General features: G+C 42.1%; 1 protein-coding gene across 1 annotated transcript in view; it reads left to right on the top strand.

The window, feature by feature from the left end:
- Window positions 1–25480, top strand: part of gpr143 (G protein-coupled receptor 143) — a 56880-nt gene that overhangs the window by 10902 nt on the left and 20498 nt on the right. Inside the window, exons 2-6 of the mRNA XM_059963255.1 lie at window positions 3353–3459; window positions 3642–3736; window positions 11969–12061; window positions 17000–17109; window positions 20043–20151. Of these exons, the coding sequence (XP_059819238.1) occupies window positions 3353–3459; window positions 3642–3736; window positions 11969–12061; window positions 17000–17109; window positions 20043–20151 (514 nt within the window). The remainder of the gene's footprint in view (window positions 1–3352; window positions 3460–3641; window positions 3737–11968; window positions 12062–16999; window positions 17110–20042; window positions 20152–25480) is intronic.

Here is a 25480-nt window from a genome sequence, read left to right as displayed (position 1 = left end):
ATTCCATGCCCTCACTTCGAGAAGTCTGATCACCTGACTGTACTTCTACTCCCTGAGTATCGGCAGAGACTGAAGACTGTAACACCAGCAGTGAGGACCAAGAGAGGAACAGGAGCGCCTACAGGACTGCTTTGAATCGGTGGACTGGACTGTGTTCAGGGATTCGTCTTCGAACCTGGATGAGTATGCTGCAGTTGCCACCATCTTCATTGAAACCTGTGTGGATGAGTGTGTGCCTACAAAGATATACTGTATATTCCCAAACAAAAAGCCATGGATGAACCAGGAGGTTCGTTGTCAGCTGAGGACTAGATCCGTGGTATTTATGTCAGGTGACCCAGGTCTATATAAGAAGACCAGGTATGACTTGTGGAGGACGATTTCAAGAGTGAAGAGACAATTCCGAGTGAGGTTGGAGGCGATATTGGATGCACATCAACTGTGGCAGGGTTTGCAAGATACTGCTTCCTACAGACTGAAACTCAACATCGTGAATGACAGTGAAACTTCACTACCAGATGAGCTCAACGCTTTTTATGCTGGCTTTGAGAGGGAGAATAAAACTACAGCTGTCAGGTTCCTTGCTGCACCTGGTGACCACGATCTCTGTCTCAGGGGCTGATGTTAGGAGGGTGAACCCTTGCAGGGCAGCAGGTCCTGATGGAGTAAGTGGTAGAGCTCTGAAAACTTGTGCCAACCAACTGGCAGGGGTATTCAAAGACACTTACAGGCCGATAATTGCTAGGTTTACTTTTAGAACCCTTCTTAAACAATGGAATCACATGAGCAATATGCCAATCCTCTGGCACCATCCCTGTCTCTAATGACATTTGAAATGTTTCTGTCAGAGCCCCTGCTATTTCTACACTAACTTCCCTCAAGGTCCTAGGGAATATCCTGTCAGAACCTGGAGATTTATCCACTTTTGTATTCTTTAAAAGCGCCAGTACTTCCTCTTCTTTAATCATCATAATTTCCAAAACTACCCTACTTGTTTCCCTTACCTCGCACAATTCAATTTTCTTCTCCTTAGTGAGTACCAAAGAAAATAAATTGTTCAAAATCTTCCCCAAATCTTTTGGCTCTGCACATAGCTGTCCAATCTGATTCTCTAAAGGACCAATTTTATCCCTCACTATCCTTTTGCTATTAATATAATTGTAGAAACCCTTTGGATTTATTTTCACCTTACTTGCCAAAGCAACCTCATATCGTCTTACAACAACACACACAAAATGCTGTGTTCCACCGGCATTTTGTGTGTGTGTTATTGTTTGAATTTCCAGCATCTGCAGATTTCCTTGTGTTTGCTCATACCTTCTTTTAGTTTTTCTAATTTCTTTCTTAAGATTCTTTTCATATTCTATATATTCCTCGAACACCTCATTTACTTCATACTGCCTATATTTATTGTAGATCTCCCTCTTTTTCCAAACCAAGTTTCCAATATCCCTTGAAAACCATGGCTCTCTCAAACTTTTAACCTTTCCTTTCAACCTATCAGGAACATAAAGATTCTGTACCCTCAAAATTTCACCTTTAAATGACCTCCATTTCTCTATTACATCCTTCCTATAAAACAAATTGTCCCAATCCACTCTTTCTAAATCCTTTCACATCTCCTCAAAGTTAGCCTTTCTCCGATCAAAAATCTCAACCCTGGGACCAGTCCTATCCTTCTCCGTAATTATATTGAAACTAATGGCATTGTGATCACTGGAACCGAAGTGCTGTCCAACACTTACCTCCGTCACCTGACCTATCTCATTCCCTAACAGGAGATCCAACACTGCCCCTTCTCTAGTTGGTACCTCTATGTATTGCTGCAAAAAACTATCCTGCACACATTTTACAAACTCCAAACCATTCAGCCCTTTTACAGAATAGGCTACCCAGTCTAGGTGTGGAAAATTAAAATCTCCCACAATCACAACCTTGTGCTTACTACAAATATCTGCTATCTCCCTATAAATTTGCTCCTCCGATTCTCGCTCCCCATTAGGTGGTCTATAAAACACTCCTGTAAGTGTTACTACACCTTTCCCAATCCTCAATTCCACCCAAATAGCCTCCCTAGATGAGCCCTCTAATCTATCCTGCCAAAGCATTACTTATTTTTGCACTACTTATTTTAATGTAGCTATTAAATATAGACATACTTACAGTAATTCAGTTTTTTTCTATATTTATCATGTATTGCATGTATTGTACTGCTGCTGCAAAGTTAACAAATTTCACAACATATGCAGATACTATTAAACCTGATTCTGAAGTACATTTATACAGTCTCGAGATTTATCTTCTTGCAGGAAGCCACAAAACAAAGAAACACAATAAAACCCACTTTAAAAATAAATCCACACAACAAAGACCATCAAACATCCAATGTGTGAAAAAAGAACAAATCGTTGAAGCAATAAAAAAGTCAACAAATAATACATCAGCCATTAAACACAGAGTCCCTGAAAGTGAGTCCAGAGCTACAGAGCACCAATTACAGAATCCATTCCTCCTCAACTGTCATCTCTAAAGGTGTCATTGGTGCTACTTTGTTGGTAGAATATCAGATAGTGACAAGACAGCTTAAAGGTGTGAGGTAGATCAGCTGGTTGCATGGTGTCACAACAATAACTTTGTACTCAACATCAGCAAGACCAAAGAACTGGCTGTGGACTTCAGGAAGGAGATGTCAGGGTGACACATGCCCGTCCTCATTGAAGGGTCAGCGGAGAAGAAGGTGAGCAGCTTTAGCGTCCTGGGGTCAACATCTCGAGGACCCTACCTTGCACGGAACACAGACACAATAATGAAGAAGGCGCACCAGTGGCCCTCCTTCATCTGAAGCTTTGGAGTCAAAAAGACTTGCAAATTTCTGGAGGTGTACAATGAAGAACATTCTGACTGGGTACATCACAATCTGGTATGGAGCCTCCAATGCACAAGATTGCAAGAGGGTGCAAAGGGTTGTACACTCAGTCAGTTCCATAATGGGTACAAACAATCCCTGATGTCAAGGACAGCTACTGAAGGTAGTTCCTCAGAAAGGCCCTTATACCCTCTTCTTGTTATTTCCATCAGGGAAGTAGCACAGGAGCCTAAGACCTGCACTCAGTAATTTAGGAACAGCTTCTCCTCTGCTATCAGATTTCTGACCAGCTCATGAACACTACCTTATTATTCCTTTTTTCTCTTTTGCACTAGATGTGTCCATATGTGAAAAGGGTTCTAGTGAAATGGTCTAAAAAGAGCATTAGTAATTGCTTAAAAGAGATTGACTTATCGCAGGTTTCCTGCTACTAATGTACTTACTTACTCTATGTTCAGAATTCTCTCACGACTATCTGCCCCTTAGGTATTATAATCAGATCATCAGTATGGCTTAGCTCTCCAAATTTTGCATCAAGAATCTCTGCTAATGAGTCCGAATTGTGGCCGACAGCGTTTTGTGTAGCCAGTGCTGTAAGTAGAAATTGCTTGTAAAACTCAACAGTGCTTTTTTCTAATGTTGCAATTAAGATATTAAAACATGTTTATGAAGTAACATTTTCTCTGCACCCTTATTATCTATTTAAGATGATCAATTTGTAAGTTGTTTATCTGATGGCAATAAAGGCATTTAAATTTTTGTCCCTTCCTCTCAGATATGGATTCAGCTGTTCTACAGTGCCACATTCTGGTGGTTGTTCTGCTATGCTGTGGATGTTTATCTTATTGTAAAACGATCTTCTGGACTAAGGCAAGTTCACAGAGTAAATTATCTGTAAAGAGTTTGTTAACAGCATCGTACATTGCAGCCAGGAATAACATTCAACTTGTGCGTTATAGCATTAAAAATTAATTTGCACTTTTTGTAATTTGGGGCTACATTCAATTATTACACCAAAATATACCATAATAAGCTTAAGAATTAGAAACATAGAAAACCTACAGCACAATACAGGACCTTCGGCCCACAAAATTGTGCCAAACGTAACCCTACCCTAGAAATTACTAGGCTTACCTATAGCCCTCTATTTTTCTAAGCACGTACCTGTCCAAAAGTCTATTAAAAGATCCTATTGTATCCACCTCCACCACCATTGCCGGCAGCCCATTCCACGCACTCACCACTCTTTGAGTACAAATACTTACCCCTGACATCTCCTCTGTACCTACTCCCCAGCACCTTAAACCTGTGTCCTCTTGTGGCAACCATTTCAGCCCTGGGAAAAAGCCTCTGACTATTCACATGATTAACGCCTCTCAACATCTTATACACCTCTACAAGGTCACCTCTCATCCTCCGCTGCTCCAAGGAGAAAAGGCTGAGTTCACTCAACCTATCCTCATAAGGCATTCTCCGCAATCCAGGCAACATCCTTGTAAATCTCCTCTGCACCCTTTCTATGGCTTCCACATCCTTCCTGTAGTGAGGCAACCAAAACTTCTTGCTGAAGTGGTTGCATTGAATGTTAATTGAGTTATTTTTAGTGTATGTAAAGACTATTGACAGAGGTTGATTATAACACAATGACATTGGAAACACATTAGACATTTTTAGATGGATGGAATGAGAGAATATGAGGAAAGTTAGTGGTAGATCTTGTTTATGTGTAAAGAATCAAATGTGTGCAAATGAGAGAAGGGTTCAAGTGATGTCTTTTTAAAAAAATTGTGAATCATTGAAACATGTCTGCTTGATGTGATTTTCCTGTTGCTAATAATTTTCTTTTTTTTTCTATTATTTCAATTTTCTTTGGCTGCTTCTGCTCTCCTTCCCATCATAATCCTGTCATGTTACATGTCCACGTTACACTTAGCAAAGGGACTTTTCTTTTGGAGACTTCTGAAAAGCAAATAATAAAGCGGTAATCATTCTCCGCCAGTCATGATTTCCTTGTAGCTCCTCCAAATATAGTAATTACCTCTGTGTCATTGACTAGAGTGGCAAATTTTAAAACTGGAGAGACACCAAGTTAATTTGAGGATACAATGAACAAAAGTGCTGATGTTTGAGTGCAACATTATGGAGGATCTCTTGGTGAGATAATTAGCACTTGCTGCCTTCAGATATGTTCCTACCAAGCCACAGGGGCATATAATGTATGATTAAAATTGCTCCCTATCACCCATTATGAAATAAATGTTTCATAAGTAATTAGTCCACAGTGATGAAGAGCATTTTCTAATTCTACAACAGGAATCATACCTCATTTTATACAGCAATTCTATTTAGATTGTCTACAACGCAGCTTGTTAAGTATACACGTACACTTACTGGCCACTTTATTAAGTACGTGCTAATGTAAATATCTAATCAGCCGATCATGTAGCAGCAACTTATTGCATTACGGTATGCAGGCACAGTCAAGAGGTTCAATTGTTGCTCAGATGAAACATGAAGAAATGTGATCTAAGTGACTTTGACTGTGGAATAAATGTTGGTGCCAGATGGGGTGGTTTGAGTATCTCAGAAACTGCTGATCTCCAGGGATTTTTCACACACAGCACTCTATCTAGAGTTCACAGACAACAGTGTGGTAAACAAAAAATATCCAGTGAACTGCCTTGTTAATGAAAGAGATCAGAGGAGAATGGCCAGACTGGTTCAAGCTGACAGGAAGGCATCAGTAATTCAAGAAACTACGTGTTACAACAGTGGTGTGTGCAGGAGAGTATCTTTGAATGCACAACACATTGAACCTTGAAGTGGATGGGCTACAGCAGCAGAAGATCATAAACATACCTTCAGTGGCCATTCTATTATATACAGGAGGTGCCTAATAAATTGGCCACTGACTGTATAGCTTTAGATAATGGAATCTAAGAGTAATGCTCTGACTCTCTGACTCTTAATGCGGGCGATGTGGTGCTGGTTGGAGCTGATGGAGACCAATCTGTTTGTCTATAGCTGGACTTGAGAAGGCTGGTCAGGTCTGCCTCACAGTTTGAACATAGAACAGTACAGTACAGTACAGGAACAGGCCATTTAGCCCACAATTCAGGACCACTATCATCTGTTGTCAATGAACATGAACAAGATTTGGAGGAGACCGATATTTGAAGATTAGATTGGGGTGGCATTGTAACATAGCAGTTAGCACCATTGCTTTACAGTGCCAGCATCACCAGTTGGGGTTTAATTCCTGCTACTGTTTGTAAAAAGTTTGTACATTCCCTCTGTGACCATGTGGGTTTTCCCTGGGTGCTCTAGTTTCCTCCCATATTCCAAAGACCTAAGGTTAGGATTAGTGAGTTGTGGGCATGCTATGTTGGCACTGGAAGCATGACAACACTTTCAGATTACCCCCAGCACAATCCTTGCTGGTACATGTGACAAAGCCAATCTTTAGTATTCTTTCATTCCATTCTGTTTTTAGCAATATATTTATTAAATCTCCGTTCTCAAAAGCCATCGAACAAAAACTACTGAGTCATTTATATCAGGGAGATTTCCACATTGGACACCTGATTTGTGCTGCCAGTTAATCTGTCTGAAGGGGGTGCTCCAGGCCGGTGTTTCATGTGTTTTGTATTAATTGATTGTGTACAGTTCTCATTGCCCCTTTGCACCAAGGGTGTGGGGGCTTTGGAAAGGGTGCAGAAGTTGCTTACCAGGATGTTGACTGGCTTAGAGTATGCGAGCTGTAAGGAGAGGTTGAGCAAATTTCTCGTATTTTCTCTGGAATACTGGAGGCTGACGTGATTGAAGTTTATTGTAAACAGGGTAGACAACAATGTTCCATCTAATTTTTTAACAACTGCGTAGTCCAACCATTGCCCAAAGAGGGACATTTTCACACAGCCTGAAAACTGTGCAGCACTTTAAATGCCCTTTTTTTTGGTTATTATCTATACTAAGAATACTGACTAGGCGATGTCAATGTTCAGCAGGCCTAAAGTTTACTAACAATGAGTTACTGACTTCCATTCTGTGTCTATTATTACAATTTGTAACAGTGTTGTATCTTGAAACACCGACAGTGTAAAAATGTTGAAGCCCTAAAATGTTTCAAAGTAAAGGTTGTGGTACACTTATTATTTAGAAAACTAATGGATTATATTCATTAATGTAATTATAGGATATTTCACAATTATAGTAGCATAATTTTAAAATTATATTTATATTATATAAAATAAAATTCCAGCTGCATAGCAACGAAGGCTGCATTCGTGGGAGCTTTTCAGTTGCTGTGCGGTGGTGCGCCTGAGCAACTTAGAGGGAACGGAGTAGACAATCTAGCATTTGACATTTCTACCCAAGGGGAAAAATGTTTTTTCTCTCTCTGGGTAGAAGTGGATACCAGGGATAGTGGTGGATGCAGATACAATACCATTTAGAAGTTTTTTCAGCAGATATTCGTTCAGCACTCAAGGATGTGGATCATATGCAGGCAGAGAAGATTGTTTAATTTGGCATCACATTCAGCACAGACATTGTGGGTTGAAGGGCCTGTGCCTCTGCTGAACTATTCCATATTTTTAACCCAATGTTGATCCTTTTCTCTAGATTTTCTTTGCTTTAAAATGGTCTTGATTTACAAAATTATGAATTCTGTAATTTTGATTTTTGTACTTTTGAGGTCCTGATACATTCTGGTATCTCTCCTCTTAATTTAATCCTGCACTATAATACCATGACACAGGAGCAGAATTAGGCCATTCAGCCCATTGAGTCTGCTCCACTTTTCCATCATGGTTGATTTGTTAACCCTCTCAACCCCATTCTCAGACCTCTCCATGTAAACTTTGTTATGTTCTTACCAGTAAATATGTTCTTTTCCTAACCATTTCAGTTCTTGCTTTTGGATAATATTTGTCCCTTTTAAAGAATTATTTCTAACCATCAGCCCCATCATGAGCAGTTTGAGATAGAGAACTGGATTTATGAGCACAAATTTTTGGGGGGCAAAGTGAACCCTTAGAGTGAACCTATGGCGCAAGATATTTAACTATACCTTTCCACATTCCTCATTCATCTGCACAAGTGTATTTCCAACAGCGCTAAAGCGGCACCTCCTGGGACAAAGCAGGATGAGTGATTGGTATCCTATCCACAACTGGTGCCTAGTTGCTGCAGTGTGAACCATCTACAAATTTCTCCTGCAGCAATTGGCCTCCCAAACTTGTGACCTCTACTGCCACAGATACTAAAAGCTTTTTTAAGTATATAAAGGGTAAAAGAGAGATGAGGGTAGATATAGGACCAATAGAAAATGATGTCAGAGATATTGTAATGAGAGACACAGAGATGGCAGAGGAACTGAATGCGTATTTTGCATCAGTCTTCACAGTGGAAGACGTCTGCAGTATATTGGACATTCAAGAGTGTCAGGGAAGTGAAGAATGTGCAGTGAAAATTACGACTGAGAAGGTACTCAGGAAGCTTAATGGTCCGAGGGTGGATAAATCTCCTGGACCTGATGAAATGCACCCTCGGGTTTTAAAGGAAGTAGCTGGAGAGATTGCGGAGGCATTAACAATGATCTTTCAAGAATCGATGGATTCTGGCATTGTACTGGTTGACTGGAAAATTGCAAATGTTACTCTGCTATTTAAGAAGGGTGGGAGGCAGCAGAAAGGAAACTATAGACCTATTAGCCTGACATCAGTGTCTGGGAATTTGTTGAAATCGATTGTTAGGGATGAGATTATGGAGTACCTGGAGGCATGTGACAAAATAGGCCAAAGCTAGTATGGTTTCCTGAAAGGAAAATCCTGCCTGACAAACCTACTGCAATTTTTTGAGGAAATTACAAGCAGGGTAGACAAAGGAGATGCAGTAGACATGGTGTACTTGGATTTTCAGAAGGCCTTTGACAAGGTGCTGCACATGCGGCTGCTTAGCAAGATAAGAGCCCATGGAATTACAGGGAAATTACTAGCATGGGTGGAGCATTGGCTGGTCAGCAGAAAACAGAGAGTGGGAATAAAGGGCTTCTATTCTGACTGGCTGCCAGTTACCAGTGGAGTTAGGTGGAGGAACAGGTAGTGTTGAGGAAACAGAGAGCTTGCAGACAGTCTTAGATAGTTTAGGGAATGGGCAAAGAAGTGACAAATGAAATACAATGTTGGAAAGTGTATGGTCATGCACTTTAGTGGAAGAAATAAATGGGCAGACTACCATTTAGATGGAGAGAGAATTTAAAATGAAGAGATGCAAAGGGACTTAGGAGTTCTTGTGCAAGATACCCTAAAGGTTAACCTCCAGGTTGAGTTGGTGGTGAAGAAGGCAAATGCAATGTTGGCATTCATTTCTACAGGTATAGAATATAAGTGCAGGGATGTGATGTTGAAGCTCTATAAGGCTCTCGTGAGACCACACTTGGAGTATTGTGTGCAGATTTGGGCTCCTTATTTTGGAAAGGATATACTGACATTGGAGAGGGTTTAGAGAAGGTTCACGAGAATGGTTCCAGGAATGAAAGGGTTACCATATGAAGAACGTCTGGCAGCTTTTGAGCTGTATTCCCTGGAGTTCAGAAGAATGAGGGGGGATCTCATAGGAACAATACGAATGTTAAAAGGCATGAACAGATTAGATATGGCAAAGTTATTTCCCATGGTAGGGGAGTCTAGGACAAGAGGGCACGACTTCGGGATTGAAGGATGTCCATTTAGAACAGAGGTGCGGAGAAATTACTTTAATCAGAGGGTGGTAAATCTACGGAATTTGTTGCGGCTGTGGAGGCCAAGTCAACGGGTGTATTTAAGGCAGAGATAGATAGGTTCTTGATTAGCCTGGGTATGAAAGGGTATGGGGAGAAGGCAGGTGAGTGGGGATGACTGGAAGAATTGGATCAGCCCATGATTGAATGGCAGCATAGACCTGATGGGCCGAATGGCCTGCTTCTCCAATATCTTATGGTCTTACAGATAGATGGAAATGCATAAAGTCACAAAACATTCCAGCTTGGAAATGCATCCCTGGTCTTCCATTGTCACTGGGTCTAGATCCTGGAATTCCCTGGCCAACTGCAGTATGGGAATACTTTCATAAGAAGGACTGGGAGATTCAAGAAGGGGACTTGCCATGAGCACCTTAAGGGTGACTGGAGAGGGGTGATAAGGTTGGCCCAACTGATGTGCCTCGGTGTTGGAAAGAAAACCCCATATCTTGGACAGACTGCTGTGCTGGCAGGTGTGTAAGTGTGTCAAGAGATCCTGGAGCACTCTGCAGAGAGGGAACCAAGATCGGTGGTGGTCTGCCTCTTGCTATATAGCCTCCCGACCAATATTGTGTGAGTAGCTGCCGAGCAAGAGGAGGCAACCTCATAGCCTGTCCCTACCACTCTGTCAGTAACTCTGCCCCAATGCTCGCGGTGGCACACCCTGTCGCCACTTACAATCACAGGAAAGGATGAGCTTCACACTCTGCACAACACCTTGTGCCTAATTAGTTCATTATTCTGCTTCGTCCTGTCGACCCACATCTGCACCATAGCTCCCTATTCCCCATCCACGTGCTTATCCAAACATCTCTTAAATGTTGAAATTGAACCCATAATCCACCACTTACACTGGCAGCTGGTTCCACACTGGTAGCACCCCCTGAATGAAGAAGTTCCCCATAAATATTTCAGCTTTCTCCCTTAACCTATGACCTCTATTTCTAGTTTCACCCAATGTCTGTGGGAGAACAAAAAATAAACATGGTTGCATTTACCCTATCTATGCCCCTCATAACGTTGTATATCAAATCTCTCCTCATTCTCCTACATTCCAGGGAATCTATGGTGCAAGCACCACTGCAAACCGCCTGGTGAAATCTGCCCTTTGAAGTCCTCATCTGAGACCTCTGTAGTGGAAGTTGGACAGTGCTGCCCCCCTGTCGGGTTTCCACTGGTAATATCCTTCCCTCCCTTCCTCTGCCTCATCCCCCAATCTTGTGCAGCCACCCCTTTGGTGAGGAAAGCATGGGTTGATGATCTTTACAAATGAAGATGTGGCACAGTATCCAAAGATGGGGATCTGTGGCCTTATGATGCCCTATAGTTTATAGTTTCTAGAATATTACAGCAGAGACAGGCCCATTGGCCAATTTAGTCCATAATGAACGATTGTACTGCTTAGTCCCATCGATCTGCACCTGTACCATAGCCCTCCATTCCCATCTCATCCATATGCCTAAGCAAATTTCTCTTAAATATTGAAATTAAACCTGCTTCCATCACTTCCACTGGCAGGTTGTTCCACACTTTCACCACCCTCAGTGAAGAAGTTCTCCTTCGTGTTCCCCTTATGCATTTCACCTTTCACCCAACCCATGACCTCTAGTTGTAGTCTCATCTAACCTCAGTGAAAAATGCCTGTTTGCTTTTAACCTTTATATACCCCTCATAATTTTGTATACCTCTGTCTAATCCCTGCTTATTTTCCTGTGCTTCAGGGAATAAAGTCCTAACCTATTTGACCTTTCCCTATAACTCAGGTCCTCAAGTCCTGGCAAAAGCCTTGTAAATTTTCTCTGCATTCTTTCAATCTTACTGATATCTTTCCTGTAGATAGGTGTCCAGTATGGGACACTGTGATCCAAATTGGGGTCCACCAAAGTCTTATACAACATTAAAATAATCCCAACTCCTGTACTCAGTACTTTGATTTACAAAGGCCCATGTTCTAAAAGCTCTCTTTACAACTCTTATCTACCTGTGACACCACTTACAATAAATTACGGGTCTGTATTCCCAGATCCCTCAGTTCTACCACACTCTTCAGTAGCCTACTGCTCACTGTGTAAGACTTATCCTGGTTTGTCCTGAAGTGCAGCACTTCCCAATTGTTTGCATTAAATTCAATCCTTCATTTTCAGCCCATTTTTCCAGCTGGTCCAAATCCTGCTGCAACCTTTGACAGCCTTCCTCGCTGTGCACTACGCCCCTGCTCTTGGTGTCGTCTGCGATTTTGACCTTGCATTCTTCCATCCGAACTCTTCAACAGTTGCACTTTGACTAATAATAGATATTAAAAGTTATTCATTTTTTTTTAGTATTCTTGTGCTGTACCACATGTTGACCTGGGGCCTGGTGACCCTCCTGTGCGTTGAAGGTGTAGGCATGCTCTACTTTCCCTCGATTTCCAGGTAAGTCCACACCCATGGAAGAGGTGCCTAAAGGCAAAGAGGCATGGGTTTTGAGGTGAGGACTATCAAGGTTAAGAGGAGACCTTCTTCACTGAGAGGGCAGCTGGAATGTGGGACATGTGACCTGAAAAGGTTGTAGAAGTACAAACGTTTGTAGATATTCGCACAACATTTAAAAAGCTTCTAGATGAGTACTTGAATTGCCAAGGCGCTGTGGGCCTTGGGCCATACTGGTAAATGTGATTTGTACATTACAAATGAGGGGAATTAAGAGTTATGGGGGCAAGACAGGTAGGTGGAAAGACAGCCATTCAGTAAGATCAACAATGATCTTATTAAACGGCAGGGCAGGCTTGACGGGCCGGATGTCCTACTCCTGCTCCGATTTCTTATGTTCTTATATAGATAATTGATGGTCAGCAGGGAGCTGGTGGGCCAAAAGGTATGATTCGGTGCTCTGACTCAGGTTGGGATTGGAAGAGCTTTTTTTTCCTCTTAACTTTCACAAACTGGACACAGTTTAAAGAAATATTTTGTGATTGTTCAAAATTGCTGAACACTACTTCCCACACACTTGCCTGATAAGATAATAGTAGAATTTCAACCCCTTCTGCAGCTTCTAAATTATATTATTCAAAGGGACATCTTGCATGATGGTTAACAATTGTATCACAACATCCCTGGCACTGGGCTCAAGTTCAAGTTTATTGTCATAATCGTACATGGTATAAATGCCATGAAAATGGGCTTTTTGCAGCAGCAGTATATTATAAGCTTTACAAGCATAGGTTAAAAGACTTAAATTAACATAAATTATACATTATTTACATGTCAAAATTAACATAATAACATTAGTGCATGAGTTCATTGGATAAGGCCATTAGACATAGGAGTAGAATTTGGCCATTCAGCCCATTAAATCTACTCCACCATTCCATCATGGTTAATTTAGTTTCCCTCTCAAACCCACTTTCCTGCTTTTTTTGCTGTAACTTTTGACACCATTCCTAATCAAATACCTATCAACCTCTGCTTGACTTATACCCTCTGACTTAACCTCCACAGCCATCTGTGACAGTGAATTCACAGATTCATCACCCTTTGCCTGAAAAAAAAATTCACCCTCATCTCTGTTCTAAAGGATGTCCGTCTGTTTTAAGGTTGTGCCTAGACTCGCCCACTACTGGAAACATCCTGTCTATGTCCACTCTGTCTTGGCCTTACAATATTTCACAGGATTCAATGAAATCACCCCTCATTCTTCTAAACTCCAGCGAGTACAGGCCCAGACCCAACAAATGCCCCTCGTGTATTAACCCTTTCATTCCCAGAATCATTCTTACAAACCTCCTCTGGACCTTCTCCCATGCCAACACATCCTTTCTTAGATAAAGGGCCCAAAACTGCTCACAATACTCCTAATGAGGTCTGACCAATACCCTTATAAAGCCTCAACATTGTACCTTGCTTTTATATTCTAGTCCTCTCAAAGTGAATGCTAACCTTTCAAACAACACACACAAAATACTGGTGGAACACAGCAGGCCAGGCAGCATCTATAGGGAGAAGCACTGTCGACGTTTCGGGCCGAGACCCTTCATCAGGACTAACTGAAAGGAGAGATACTAAGAGATTTGAAAGTAGTGGGGGGAGGGGGAAATGTGAAACAACAGGAGAAGACCGGAGGGGGTGGGATGAAGCTAAGAGCTGGAAAGGTGATTGGCGAAAGTGATACAGAGCTGGAGAAGGGAAAAGGATCATGGGACAGGAAGCCTTGGGAGAAAGAAAGGGTGGGGAGCACCAAAGGGAGATGGAGAACAGGCAGGGTGATGGGCAGAGAGAAAGAAAAAAAAAATGAACAACTAAGTATGTCAGAGATGGGGTAAGAAGGGGAGCAGGGGCATTAACGGAAGTTAGAGAAGTCAATGTTCATGCCATCAGGTTGGAGGCTACCCAGCCGGTATATAAGGTGTTGTTCCTCCAACCTGATTGTGGATTCATCTTGACAGTAGAGGAGGCCATGGATAGACATATCAGAATGGGAATGGGACGTGGAATTAAAATGTGTGGCCACTGGGAGATCCTGCTTTCTCTGGCGGACCAAGCATAGGTGTCCAGCGAAATGGTCTCCCAGTCTGCATCGGGTCTCACCAATATATAAAAGGCCACCGGGTGCACAGGACACAGTATATCACACCAGCCGACTCACATGTGAAGTGTCACCTCACCTGGAAGGACTGTCTGGGGCCCTGAATGGTGGTGAGGGAGGAAGTGTAAGGGCAGGTGTAGCACTTGTTTCGCTTACAAGGATAAGTGCCAGGAGGGAGATCAGTGGGAAGGTTGAGGGGGATGAATGGACAAGGGAGTCGCGTAGGGAGCGATCCCTGTGAAAAGCAGAAAGATGGGAGGGAGGGAAAGATGTGTTTGGTAGTGGGATCCCGTTGAAGGTGGCGGAAGTTACGGAGAATTATACGTTGGACCTGGAGGCTGGTGGGTTGGTAGGTGAGGACAAGGGGAACCCTATCCCAAGTGGGGTGGCAGGTGGATGGGGTGAGGGCAGATGTGCGGGAAGTAGGAGAAATGTGTTTGAGAGCAGAGTTGATGGTGGAAGAAGGGAAGCCCCTTTGTTTAAAAAAGGAAGACAGCTCCTTTGTCCTGGAATGAAAAGCCTCATCCTGAGAGCAGATGCGGTGGAGACGGAGGAATTGTGAGAAGGGGATAGCATTTTTGCAAGAGACAGGGTGGGAAGAGGAATAGTCCAGGTAGCTGTGAGAGTCTGTAGGCTTATAGTAGATATCAATAGATAAGCCGTCTCCAGAGATGGAGACAGAAAGATCAAGAAAGGGGAGGGAGGTGTCGGAAATGGACCAGGTAAATCTGAGGGCAGGGTGAAAGTTGGAAGCAAAGTTAATAAAGTCATTGAGCTCAGCACGCGTGCAAGAGGCAGCACCAATGCAGTCGTCGATGTAGCAAAGGAAAAGAGGGGGACGGATACCTGTATAGAGTTGGAACATGGACTGTTCCACAAAGCCAACAAAAAAGGCAGGTATAACTGGGACCCATGCGGGTGCCCATGGCTACACCCTTGGTTTGAAGGAAGTGGGAGGAGCCAAAGGAGAAATTATTGGGAGTAAGAACTAATTCCGCTAGACGGAGGAGAGTGGTGGTAGAGGGAAATTGGTTATGTCTGGAATCCAAAAAGAAGCGAAGAGCTTTGAGACCGTCAGGGTGGGGGATGGAGATATATAGGGACTGGATGTCCATGGTGAAAATAAGGTGGTGGGGGCCAGGGAACTTGAAATCATTGAAAAAATTCAAGTGTGAGAAGTGTCACAAACATAGGTGGGAAGAGATTGAACAAGGGGGGGATAAGACAGTGCTAATCCTTCAGTTGCCTTCCTTACCACTGACTCAATCTGCAAGTTAAGCTCTAGGGATTCCTGCACGAGGACTCCCAAGCCTATTTGCAACAATGATTTCTGGATAGTCTCCCCATTTAGAAGGTAGTGTATGCCTTTATTCCTTCTATTGACATGCATCACCATACATTTCTCCACACTGTATTCCATCTGCTACCTCTTTGTGTATCATCCTTTGTGTCCAAGTCCTTCTGCAGGGTCCCTGCTTCCTCAATGCTACTTGCCCACCCACCTATCATGCTCAATCTTGGCCAGAAACCCATCAATTCCATCATAAAAATCATAGACCTATAATGTGGCCCAATACGTCTGGTGGGTGTACAGTAAAAGCAAACCTCCCTTCAGATGTTCTGCAGAGTGGTGAGTTGATTTGCCCATGAGCTGTTCCATCATCAAAGTTCAAAGATGACAGTAAATCTAATATCGAAGTACATGTACGTCCCCATATATTACCTCAAGACTTATTTTCTTACAGGCATTTACAGAAAAATAAAGAAATACAGTAGAATTTAGGAAGAACTATAAACAGCAACGATTGACAAACAACCAAAGGGCACTGGAAGACAAATTGTGCAAATGCTAATAAAAAAAGTAAATAAATAATACTGAGTTGCAGAGTTCTTGAAAAAGAGTTTACAGACGGTGGAGTCATTTCTGTGTTGAGGTGAGCGAAGTTATCCACACTGGTTCAGGAGCCATGTTGTAGGGTAATAACTGCTCCTGAACCTGGACTTAAGACACCTGTACATCCAGAGCAATGGTAGCACTGAGAAGAGAACATGGCCTGGGTGATGGGGGTTCTTGACGATGGATGCTCCTTTCTTGTGGCAGCACTCATTGTAAATGCTTTTGATGATGTGGAGGGCTTTGCATGTGATGGGCTGGGCTGTATCCACTACTTTTTGTAGGCTTATCCATTCAAGGGCTCTGGTGTTTCCATATCAGGCCACGATGCAACCAGTCAGGTCCACTGCAGAAGTTGGTCAAAGTTTTAGACGTGACATGAATCTTTGCAAACTTCTAAGAAAGTAGAGGCACAGTTTGTGATGGCACTTGCATGCTGGACCCAGGACGGACCCCTGATATGGTAATGCCATTATCATGTTATGAATCCCATAATTCACTCTCAAAACGGATCAATTTGAAAATCTGAGCCCCACACCGGACTTCAAAAGCTACTAAATGGAGGTCATAGGAGCAAGATAGTGGGAAACAGCTTTCAGATACAGATGAGCTTTTGAGCATATCCAGATAAACTCATGTAACTTGTAATCTTTGTCTACTAGTGAGAAAACATTTAATTTGGACTTGCTTTTGTCCATTTAAGGTCTTAAGAGTTCTCACGGCACACTCTTGTTGTAAAATGAAACACAGAACACTGCAGTACAGTACAGGCCCTTCAGCCCACAACATTGTGCCGGCTCATTTCAACTTCGTCTGAGACCACGGTTTGTGGTAGGGAGAGTTACCCTACCACCAATTCCCAGGTATGGCTAACATCATTTTAATCATCTTTCAGCTGTGAAAATGGACTTCAGCATGCAGTTCCACATTATGTCACTACCTATGCTCCGCTGTTGCTCGTTCTGTTTATTAACCCCATTCTGTTTTGGAAAGCTGCATCTGCAGGTAGGATCAATAAGAGTTTTCAATGTTGATATGATTTATGCCAGTGTTGCTCATGTGCTCGTTTTCAACATCTAAACAAGTGGTATTTTGCGGAGGCTTTTGGTGATTAATGAACTGTTAAGGGCCTGAGGTTTTGTTTCCAGATCCTGCACAGGTTGGTCTCTGCTGAGGAACTATTGACCACCGTGCCTCTAGTTCATTAGGGAAAATTCAATCTCTGTGGATTTTATCCAGTTCCTTCCACTGGAAAATCCTGTACAGACATTGGGCTTACTGTAACGTTCCCATGGTTGACTTAGTGTGCTTATACTCCTAGGGAATAATATTCACAGGTAATATAATGTCACCCGTTAATTGGTATTTGGTCAGGGAATTAGCTCCACACCTTTGCCTGCCATCTCATGTTACTAGCTAGATGTAAGCTACATACCATTCACCAGGAGCTGCTTCATTCCACCAGTTTCTGGCACTATTTGCTTTACCCTCTGTTTAACAGCATGGATTATAGAATTAAAGTGCATTTCTCCTTGGTGAATCACCATTGTCTCTAGCTATCCAATGAGTGAATAGGAATCATGGGATCCCTGATGCCACAGACCTTGGCTTTCCTTGAAAGGTGGAAATGGAATTGTGTGATCCACAACTCTTTCCTTCTGCTAATGATTGGTGCTGTGCAATTCCAATTCCTATTGGTGGCTTGTGGTGGCATTCTGCTTTCCATTCAAGCTGAGCAGACAGTTGGCAAAGTCTCATGGGAAGAATAATTCAAGGCCTTCGAGTGGCAGGAGGAGCAAACACAACCTAGTAAGTGAGGAGTATAATTAATTTACCTGATGACTGAGGGTCATTTATTTGTGCCGTGGGAGTGAGTGAGGGGAAAAAATAATCTATCGAGTCATAAACACAAGAGATTCTGCAGATTCTGGAAATCTTTGGCAATGCACAAAATGTTGGAGAGTCTATGGAGGGGAATAACCAGTCAACATTTTAGACCAGAACCCTTCAGAAGGGTTGACTGTTTATTCTCCTCCATAGATGCTGCCTGACTTGCTGAGCTCCTCCAACATTTTGTGTGTGCATTTACAGTGCCTATAAAAAGTATTCATCCCCCCACCTGAAGTCTTCATGTTTTATTGTTTTACAACATTGAATCACAGTGGAGTTAATTTGGCTTTTTTATGCTAATAAACAGAAAAAAAACTCTTTCATATCAAAGTGAAGCCAAATCTCTTCAAAGTGGTCTGAATTAATTACAAATATAAAACACAAAATATTTGTTGCATAAGTATTCACTCCCTTCAGTATGACACACCAAATCATCACTGGGGTGCAGCCAATAGGTTTGAAAAGTCACAAAATCAGTTAAATGAAGATCACCTGTGTGCAGTCAAGGTGTTTCAATTGATTGTAGTAAAAATACACCTCAATCTGGGAGGTCCAATGTTGGTGAGTCAGTATCCCAGCAAAAACTACACCATGAAGACAAAAGAACATTCAAAGTAACCTTGTGAAAAGCACAAGTCAGGAGATGGAAACAAGAAAATTTCCAAGTCACTGAATATCCCTTGGAGTACAGTTAAGTCAATCATCAAGAAATGGAAAGAATATGGCACAGCTGTAAATCTGCCCAGAGCAGGCTGTCTTCAAAAACTGAGTGACCGTGCAAGAAGGGGACGAGTGAGGGAGGCCACCAAGAGACCTATTGCAACTCTGGAGGAGTTACAAGCTTCAGTGGCTGAGATGGGAGAGACTGCACATACAACAACTGTTGGCTGGGTGCTTCACCAGTTGCAGCTTTACAGGAGAGTGGCAACATGAAGGCCACAATTGAAAAAATTCACATGAAATCTCAGCTAGTGTTTGCCAGAAGACATGTGGGAGACCCTGAAGTCAGCTGGAAGAAGGTTCTATGGACTGATGAAATGAAAATAGAACTTTTAGCCATCAGATTTAACGTGTTTAGCATAAGCCAAACACTGCACATCATCAAAAACAAACCATCCCTACCGTGAGGCATGTTTGTGGCTATATCGTGCTGTGGGGATGCTTCACTGCAGCAGGCCCTGGAAAGCTTGTGGAGGTAGAGGGTAAAATGAATGCAACAAAATACAGGGAAATCCTAGAGGAGAACCTATTGCATGCAGTCTGCAAGAGAACTGCGACTTGGGAGAAGATTTGTTTTGCTGCAAGAGTGAGCCCAAGCATAAAGCCAAAGCTACACAGGAATGACTTAAAAACAACTGCTAATATCCTGGAGTGGCCAAGTCAGAGTCCAGACCTCAATCCAGTTGAGAATTTGTGGCTGGACTTGAAAAGGGCTGTTCACTCATGATCCCCATGGAATCTGACAGAGCTTGAGCAGTTTTGTAAAGAAGAATAGGGGAAAAATTGAAGTGCCCATATGTGCAAAGCTGAGAGAGACCTATCCACACAGACTCAAGGCTGTAATTGCTACCAAAGGTAAATACTGTCTTCATGACAGTGAATAATTATGCAATCAATAATTTGGGTTTAATAGTTGTAATAAATTTAGACCAAATTTGTAGAAATTCGTTTTCACTTTGACATGAAAGGGTCTTTTCTATTGATCAGTGTCAAAAAAGTCAAGTTAAATCCACTGTGATTCAATGTTGTAAAACAATAAAACATGAGAACGTCCGGGGGAGGGGGGGTGGAATACTTTTTATAGGCACTGAATTAATTCACCAGGCATCGTGTTTTCATTTGCCTGTGGAAGCTGTTGTGTGCAATTCACTGAGGAAAATGACTAACAACGTTGTCAGTCAGTTTCTTTCAATTTGGATCACTGTATCATGTATATGATAGTATTTCTGAATGTGATGATATTGTAGGATTCTGTATGTCAATGATCCATCTTATCTGTGCTAATCGGATATGTTAAGATGTTCTATAACAAGTCCTTTATTTTTCAGTTGCTTCATTGCTGAAGGAAAGACAGGGTATCTACACAGAAAATGAAAGGCGTTTGTCAACAGAGATTAAGTTAAGGTTTTTCAAGATTCTGCTTGTGTTTATTATTTGGTAAGAGATGGCATTTAACTACATTGGCTATTTTCTATCATTTGTACTTACTAAACAGGAATTAATTTTTTTTTATCCAAGACTCCCATAACACATGGTTGTGCAGTGATGTGCATTACCAAGACGAAATGAGACATTGGAGCAGGAGTAGAACATTTAGTTCTTTTGATCCTGCCATGCTTGATCTCAATCTTAGTGCCTACGACAATATTGCTTCAAAACCTTCCTCCACATGAAATTGTCTGATCTCAGTTATAAGCCCTCATAAAGCACACAAAGCAGGACTTCTCAATGTAGGGTACAGTAATTATGAGGATTGTTTGCTGCTGAAGCCAGTGGTTTCTGCAATGCTGTGGGGAGGTGGGTATCATTGTTGGTCAGGGTTTTTGGAGCCATTAGTGGTAATGGCCCAAAAACAAAGGCTATTCTGTCCATTGAGTTCATTTCTGCTCCCTCATGAACATGCTATTCAGTCCATAAGATATAGGAACAGAATTAGGCCACTCAGCCCATTGAATCTGCTCAGCCATTCCATCACGGCTGATCTAATACCCCTCTCAACCGCATTCTCCTGCCTTCTCCCTGTAACCTTTGATGCCCTGATTAATCAGGAACCTATCAATCTCTGCCTTAAATGTGCACAAAGACTTGGCCTGCACAGCTGTCCATGGCAATGACTTCCACAGATTCACCACCCTCTAGTTTAAAAAAAAATGTTCTCATCTATGTTCTAAATGGTTATCCATCTAATCTGAGATTGTGCCTTCTGGTCCTAGACTCACCCATTATTGGAAACATCCTCTCCACATCGACTCCATCCAGGCATTTCAGTATTCGATAGGTTTCAATGAGTTCCCCCTTTACATTCTTCTGAACTCCCGTGAGTACAGGCCCAGAGCCATCAAACACTCCTCTCACATTAACACTTTCATTCCAGGAACCATTCTCGTGAACCACCTCTGGGCTCTCTCAATGCCACAACTTTTCTTAGATAAGGTGCCTAAAGCTGCACAAATCTCAAGTGCAGGCTCACGTGTGCTTTATAAAGTTTCAGCATTACATCCTTGTTTTAATGTTTTAGTCCTCTTGAAATGAACACTAACATCGCATTTGCTTCCTCACCACCAACTCAGCCAGCAAGTTCTGCTCAAGGACTCCCAAGTCCCTTTGCACTTCAGATTTTTTGAATTTTCTCTTCATTTAGGAAATAGACTATGCCTTTATTCTTTCTCCCAAAGTGCATGACCATACGCTTCCTTCCACTCTATTCCATCTACCACCTCTTTGCCCATTCTCCCAATCTGTCTGAGTCCTTCTGCGGACTCCCTGCTTCCGCAACACAACCTGACCCTCCACCTATAATTGTACTGTCTGCAAACTTGGCCACAAAGCCATCAATTCCAGCATCCAAATCATTGACATATAACATGAAAAGAAGCAGTCCCAATGCAGACTTCTTCGGAATACCACTAGTCCTCTTTTTTAGAATCCACCCTCTTTTTTTTTTCTAACTCTTTGCTTCCTGCCAGTCAGCCAATCATCTATCCATGCTAGTATCTTTCCTGTCATACCATGGACCCTTATCTTGTTAAGCTGCCTCACGTGCTGCACCTTGTCAAAGGCCTTCTGATAACCGAAGTAATCACTATCCACTGACTCTCCTTTTTATTCCCTGACCATTATTTTCACAAATAATTCCAATAGATATATCAGGCACGATTTCCCCTTAAGGAAACTATGCTGAAACTTTGCCGTACTTTATCATGTGCCTCCAAATAGCCTGAAACCTAATCTTTAATGATGGACTCAAACATCTTCCCAGCCACTGAAGTTGGGCTAATTGGGCTATAATTTCCTTCCTCCTGCCTTCCTCCCTTCTTAAAGAGTGGAGCGGCATTTGCAATCTTCCAGTCCTCTGGAATCATTCCAGAATCTATTGATTCTTGAAAGATCAAAACTAATGCCTCCACAATTTCTTCACCTCCCACTTTCAGAACCGTCAGGTGTAGTCCATCTGGTCCATGTAACATACCTACTTCCAGCTTCCAAAGCACCTTCTCCTTAGTAATAGCAACTGATCTCACTTCTGCCATCTGACACTTGAATTTCTTGCATACTGCTGGTGATGCATACTGACGTAAAATACTTCATCTGCCATTTCTTTGTCCCCCCCATTATTGCCTCCAAGAACAGCTTATCAGTGGTTCAATATCAACACTCACCTCTTTCATACTATTTATATATGTTTAACAAAAAACTTTTTAATATCCTTTTTGATATAATTAGCTAGCTTACCTTCATATTTCATCTTTTCTGTCCTTATGGTTTCTTTAGTTGTCTTTTGTTGGATTTTAAAAGCTTCCCAATCCTCTAATTTCCTACTAATTTTTGCTAAATTATATGTCCCATCTTTTGCTTTTATGCTGTCTCTGACTACCTTGTCAGCCACAGTTACATCATCCTTTCTTTAGAAAACTTCTTCACCTTTGGGCTGTATTTATTCTATGCCCTCTGAATTGCCTACATTACTTCTAGCTATTAACCAGCTCCTCTCCTGTACCTCTGTAATTCCCTTCACACCACTGCAATTCTGATACATTTGACTCCAGTTTCATTCCCTCTCAAACTGCAGGGTGAATTCTATCATATTACAATCACTGCCTCCTAAGGGTTCCTTTACCTTAAGCTTAATCAAATCTGGTTATTGCACAACACCCAATCCAGAATTGCCTTTCCCCTAGTGGGCTCAACCACAAGGCACTCTAAAAAGCCATCTGAAAGGCATTCTACGAGTTCTCTGTCTTGGGGTTTCAGCACTAACCTGATTTTCCTAATCTACCTGCCTATTGAAGTGCCTCATGACTATTGTAACATTGCCCTTATTACATGGATTTTCTATTTCCCATTGAAATTTTTATCCCACATCCCGGCTACTATTTGCCGACCAGTATATAAATCCCATCAAGGCCAGGACAGTTAGTGGGAGGTTGTGGAGTCAGATGTTGGTAAGACCTCAAACAAAGTCAGTAATTAAAAGGTTGAGCATGGTGTAACTAGTGTTCTAAGGTACGTATATTTCAACGCAAGATGTATTGTAGGAAACACAGATGAGTTCAGAGCACGGATCAACATCCGGAATTATGACATTGTAGCCATTAGTGAGACGTGGTTGCAGGAGGGGCAGGACTGACAATTAAATATTCTGGCATTCTGTTGTTTTAGACATGACAAAGTGGAAGTGGGTATAGGAGGAGGAGTGGCATTACCGGTCAGGAAAATTTTCACTCTGGTGCTCTGTCAGGCCAGACTGGAGAACTCATCTTCTGAGGCATTATGGGTGGAACTGAGAAATAAGAAAGGTATGACCATGTTAATGGGGTTGTATTACAGACCATCCAACAGTCCTAGGGATTTAGATGAACAAATTTGTAGCAAGATCACAGACTGTTGCAAGAAACTTGAGTTTGTTGTACTAGGTGATTTTAACTTTCCACATCTTGACTGGGAATCCCATACTGTAAAGGGACTAAATAGGATAGAGTTTGTCAAATGTGTTTAGAAAAGTTTCCTTCATTAGTACATAGAAGTCCCAACAAAAGAGCGTGCAATACTGGATCTATTAGGGAATGAGACAGGGCAGGTGATAGAAGTTTGTGTCGGGGAACACTTTGCATCCAGTGACCACAATGCCGTTAGTTCCAAAGCAAATATGCAAGAAGATAGGTCTGGTCCACAGTTTGAGATTTTAAATTGGAGAAAGGCCAATTTTGATGGTATCAGAAATGATCTGGCAAGTGTGGATTGGGACAGGATGTTTTCTGGCAAAGGTGTACTTGGTAAGTGGGAAGCCTTCAAAAACTAAATTTTGGGAGTACAAAGCTTGTATGTGCCTGTCCGAACAAAAGGTAAAGATAACAAGTGAAGGGAACCTTGGTCTTCAAGAGATATTAGAGCACTGGTTAAGAGAAAAAAGGTGGTGCATAGCAGGTTAAGTTGGCAGGAACAAATGAGGTCTTATGGAGTATAAGAAATGCAAGAGAACACTTAAGAAAGACATCAGGAGCACTAAAAGAAGGCATGAAGTTTCTCAGCAGACCAGGTGAAGGAGGATCTTCAGGGATTCTACAGCTATGTTACAAGCAAAAGGATTTCAGGGAACAAAATTGGGTCTCTGAAGACCAGGATGTTAATTCATGTATGGAGCCAAAACAGATAGGGGAGATCTTACATTTTGTTTTTTTTTTGCTCCTGTATTTACTTGGGAGGTGGACACAGAGACTATTGAAGTGAGGCAAAGTGGCTTCAACTTCAAGGACCCTGTACAGATTAGAGAGCAGGAGGTATTTGCTATCCTGAGGCAAATCAGGGTGGATAAATCCCCAGGGCCTGACAAAGTGTGTCGTTAGACCCTACAAGAGGCAAGTGCAGAAATTGCTGGGGTCCTAGCACAGATATTTAATTCTTCCTTAACGACAGGAGAGGTACCCAAGGACTGGAGGATAGCCGATGATGCTCCACTGTGCTTTTTTTTTAAAAAATAGGCTCTAAACAGAAACCAAGAAATTATTGACTTGTGAGTCTGACATCAGTTGTGTGAAAATTATTTGAAGGTATTCTAAGGGACCAGATATGTAAATATTCAGATAGACATGGACTGATTAAGGATAGTCATGTAGGGTAGATCATGTCTAACCAATCTTATAAGAGTTTTTTTGAGCAAGTTGCTAGAAAAGTAGATGAAGGCAATGCAGTGGATGTTGTCTGCATGGACATTTGACAAGGGACCGCATGAGAGGTTGTTCAAGAAGGTTCAGTCACTTACAATTTAAGATGAGATTAGATTAGACATTGGCTTTGTGGGAGAAGCCAGAGAGTGGGAGGAAATGGCTGCCTCTCTGACCGGAGACCTGTGACTCGTGGTATCCTGCAAGGACTGGTGCTGGGTCCTTTGTTGTATATCATTTATATCAATGATCTGGTTGATAATGTGATTAACTGGATCAGCAAATTTGCGGATGACACCAAGATTGGGGGTGTAGTGGACAGTGAGGAAGGCCACCTTGACTTGCAGAGGGATCTGCATCAGCTGGAAAAGTGGACTGGAAAAGGGCAGATGGAATTCAATGAAGACAAGTGTGAGGTTTTGCACTTCAGTAGGGGCAGCCAGGGTAGGTCTGCCACAAAGACAGGTAGTGCATTGAGGAGTGTGGTAGAGCAAAGGGATCTGGGTATCCAGGTCCATAATTCATTGAAAGTGGCATCACAGGTAGATAGGCTCATATAGAAATCTCTTGGCACATTGGCCTTCATAAATCAAAGTACTGAGTCT

This window comes from Hypanus sabinus, chromosome 3 (assembly GCF_030144855.1).
Source record: "Hypanus sabinus isolate sHypSab1 chromosome 3, sHypSab1.hap1, whole genome shotgun sequence".
Classification (NCBI taxonomy): domain Eukaryota; kingdom Metazoa; phylum Chordata; class Chondrichthyes; order Myliobatiformes; family Dasyatidae; genus Hypanus; species Hypanus sabinus.
This window is presented reverse-complemented; position numbering and strand designations above follow the sequence as displayed.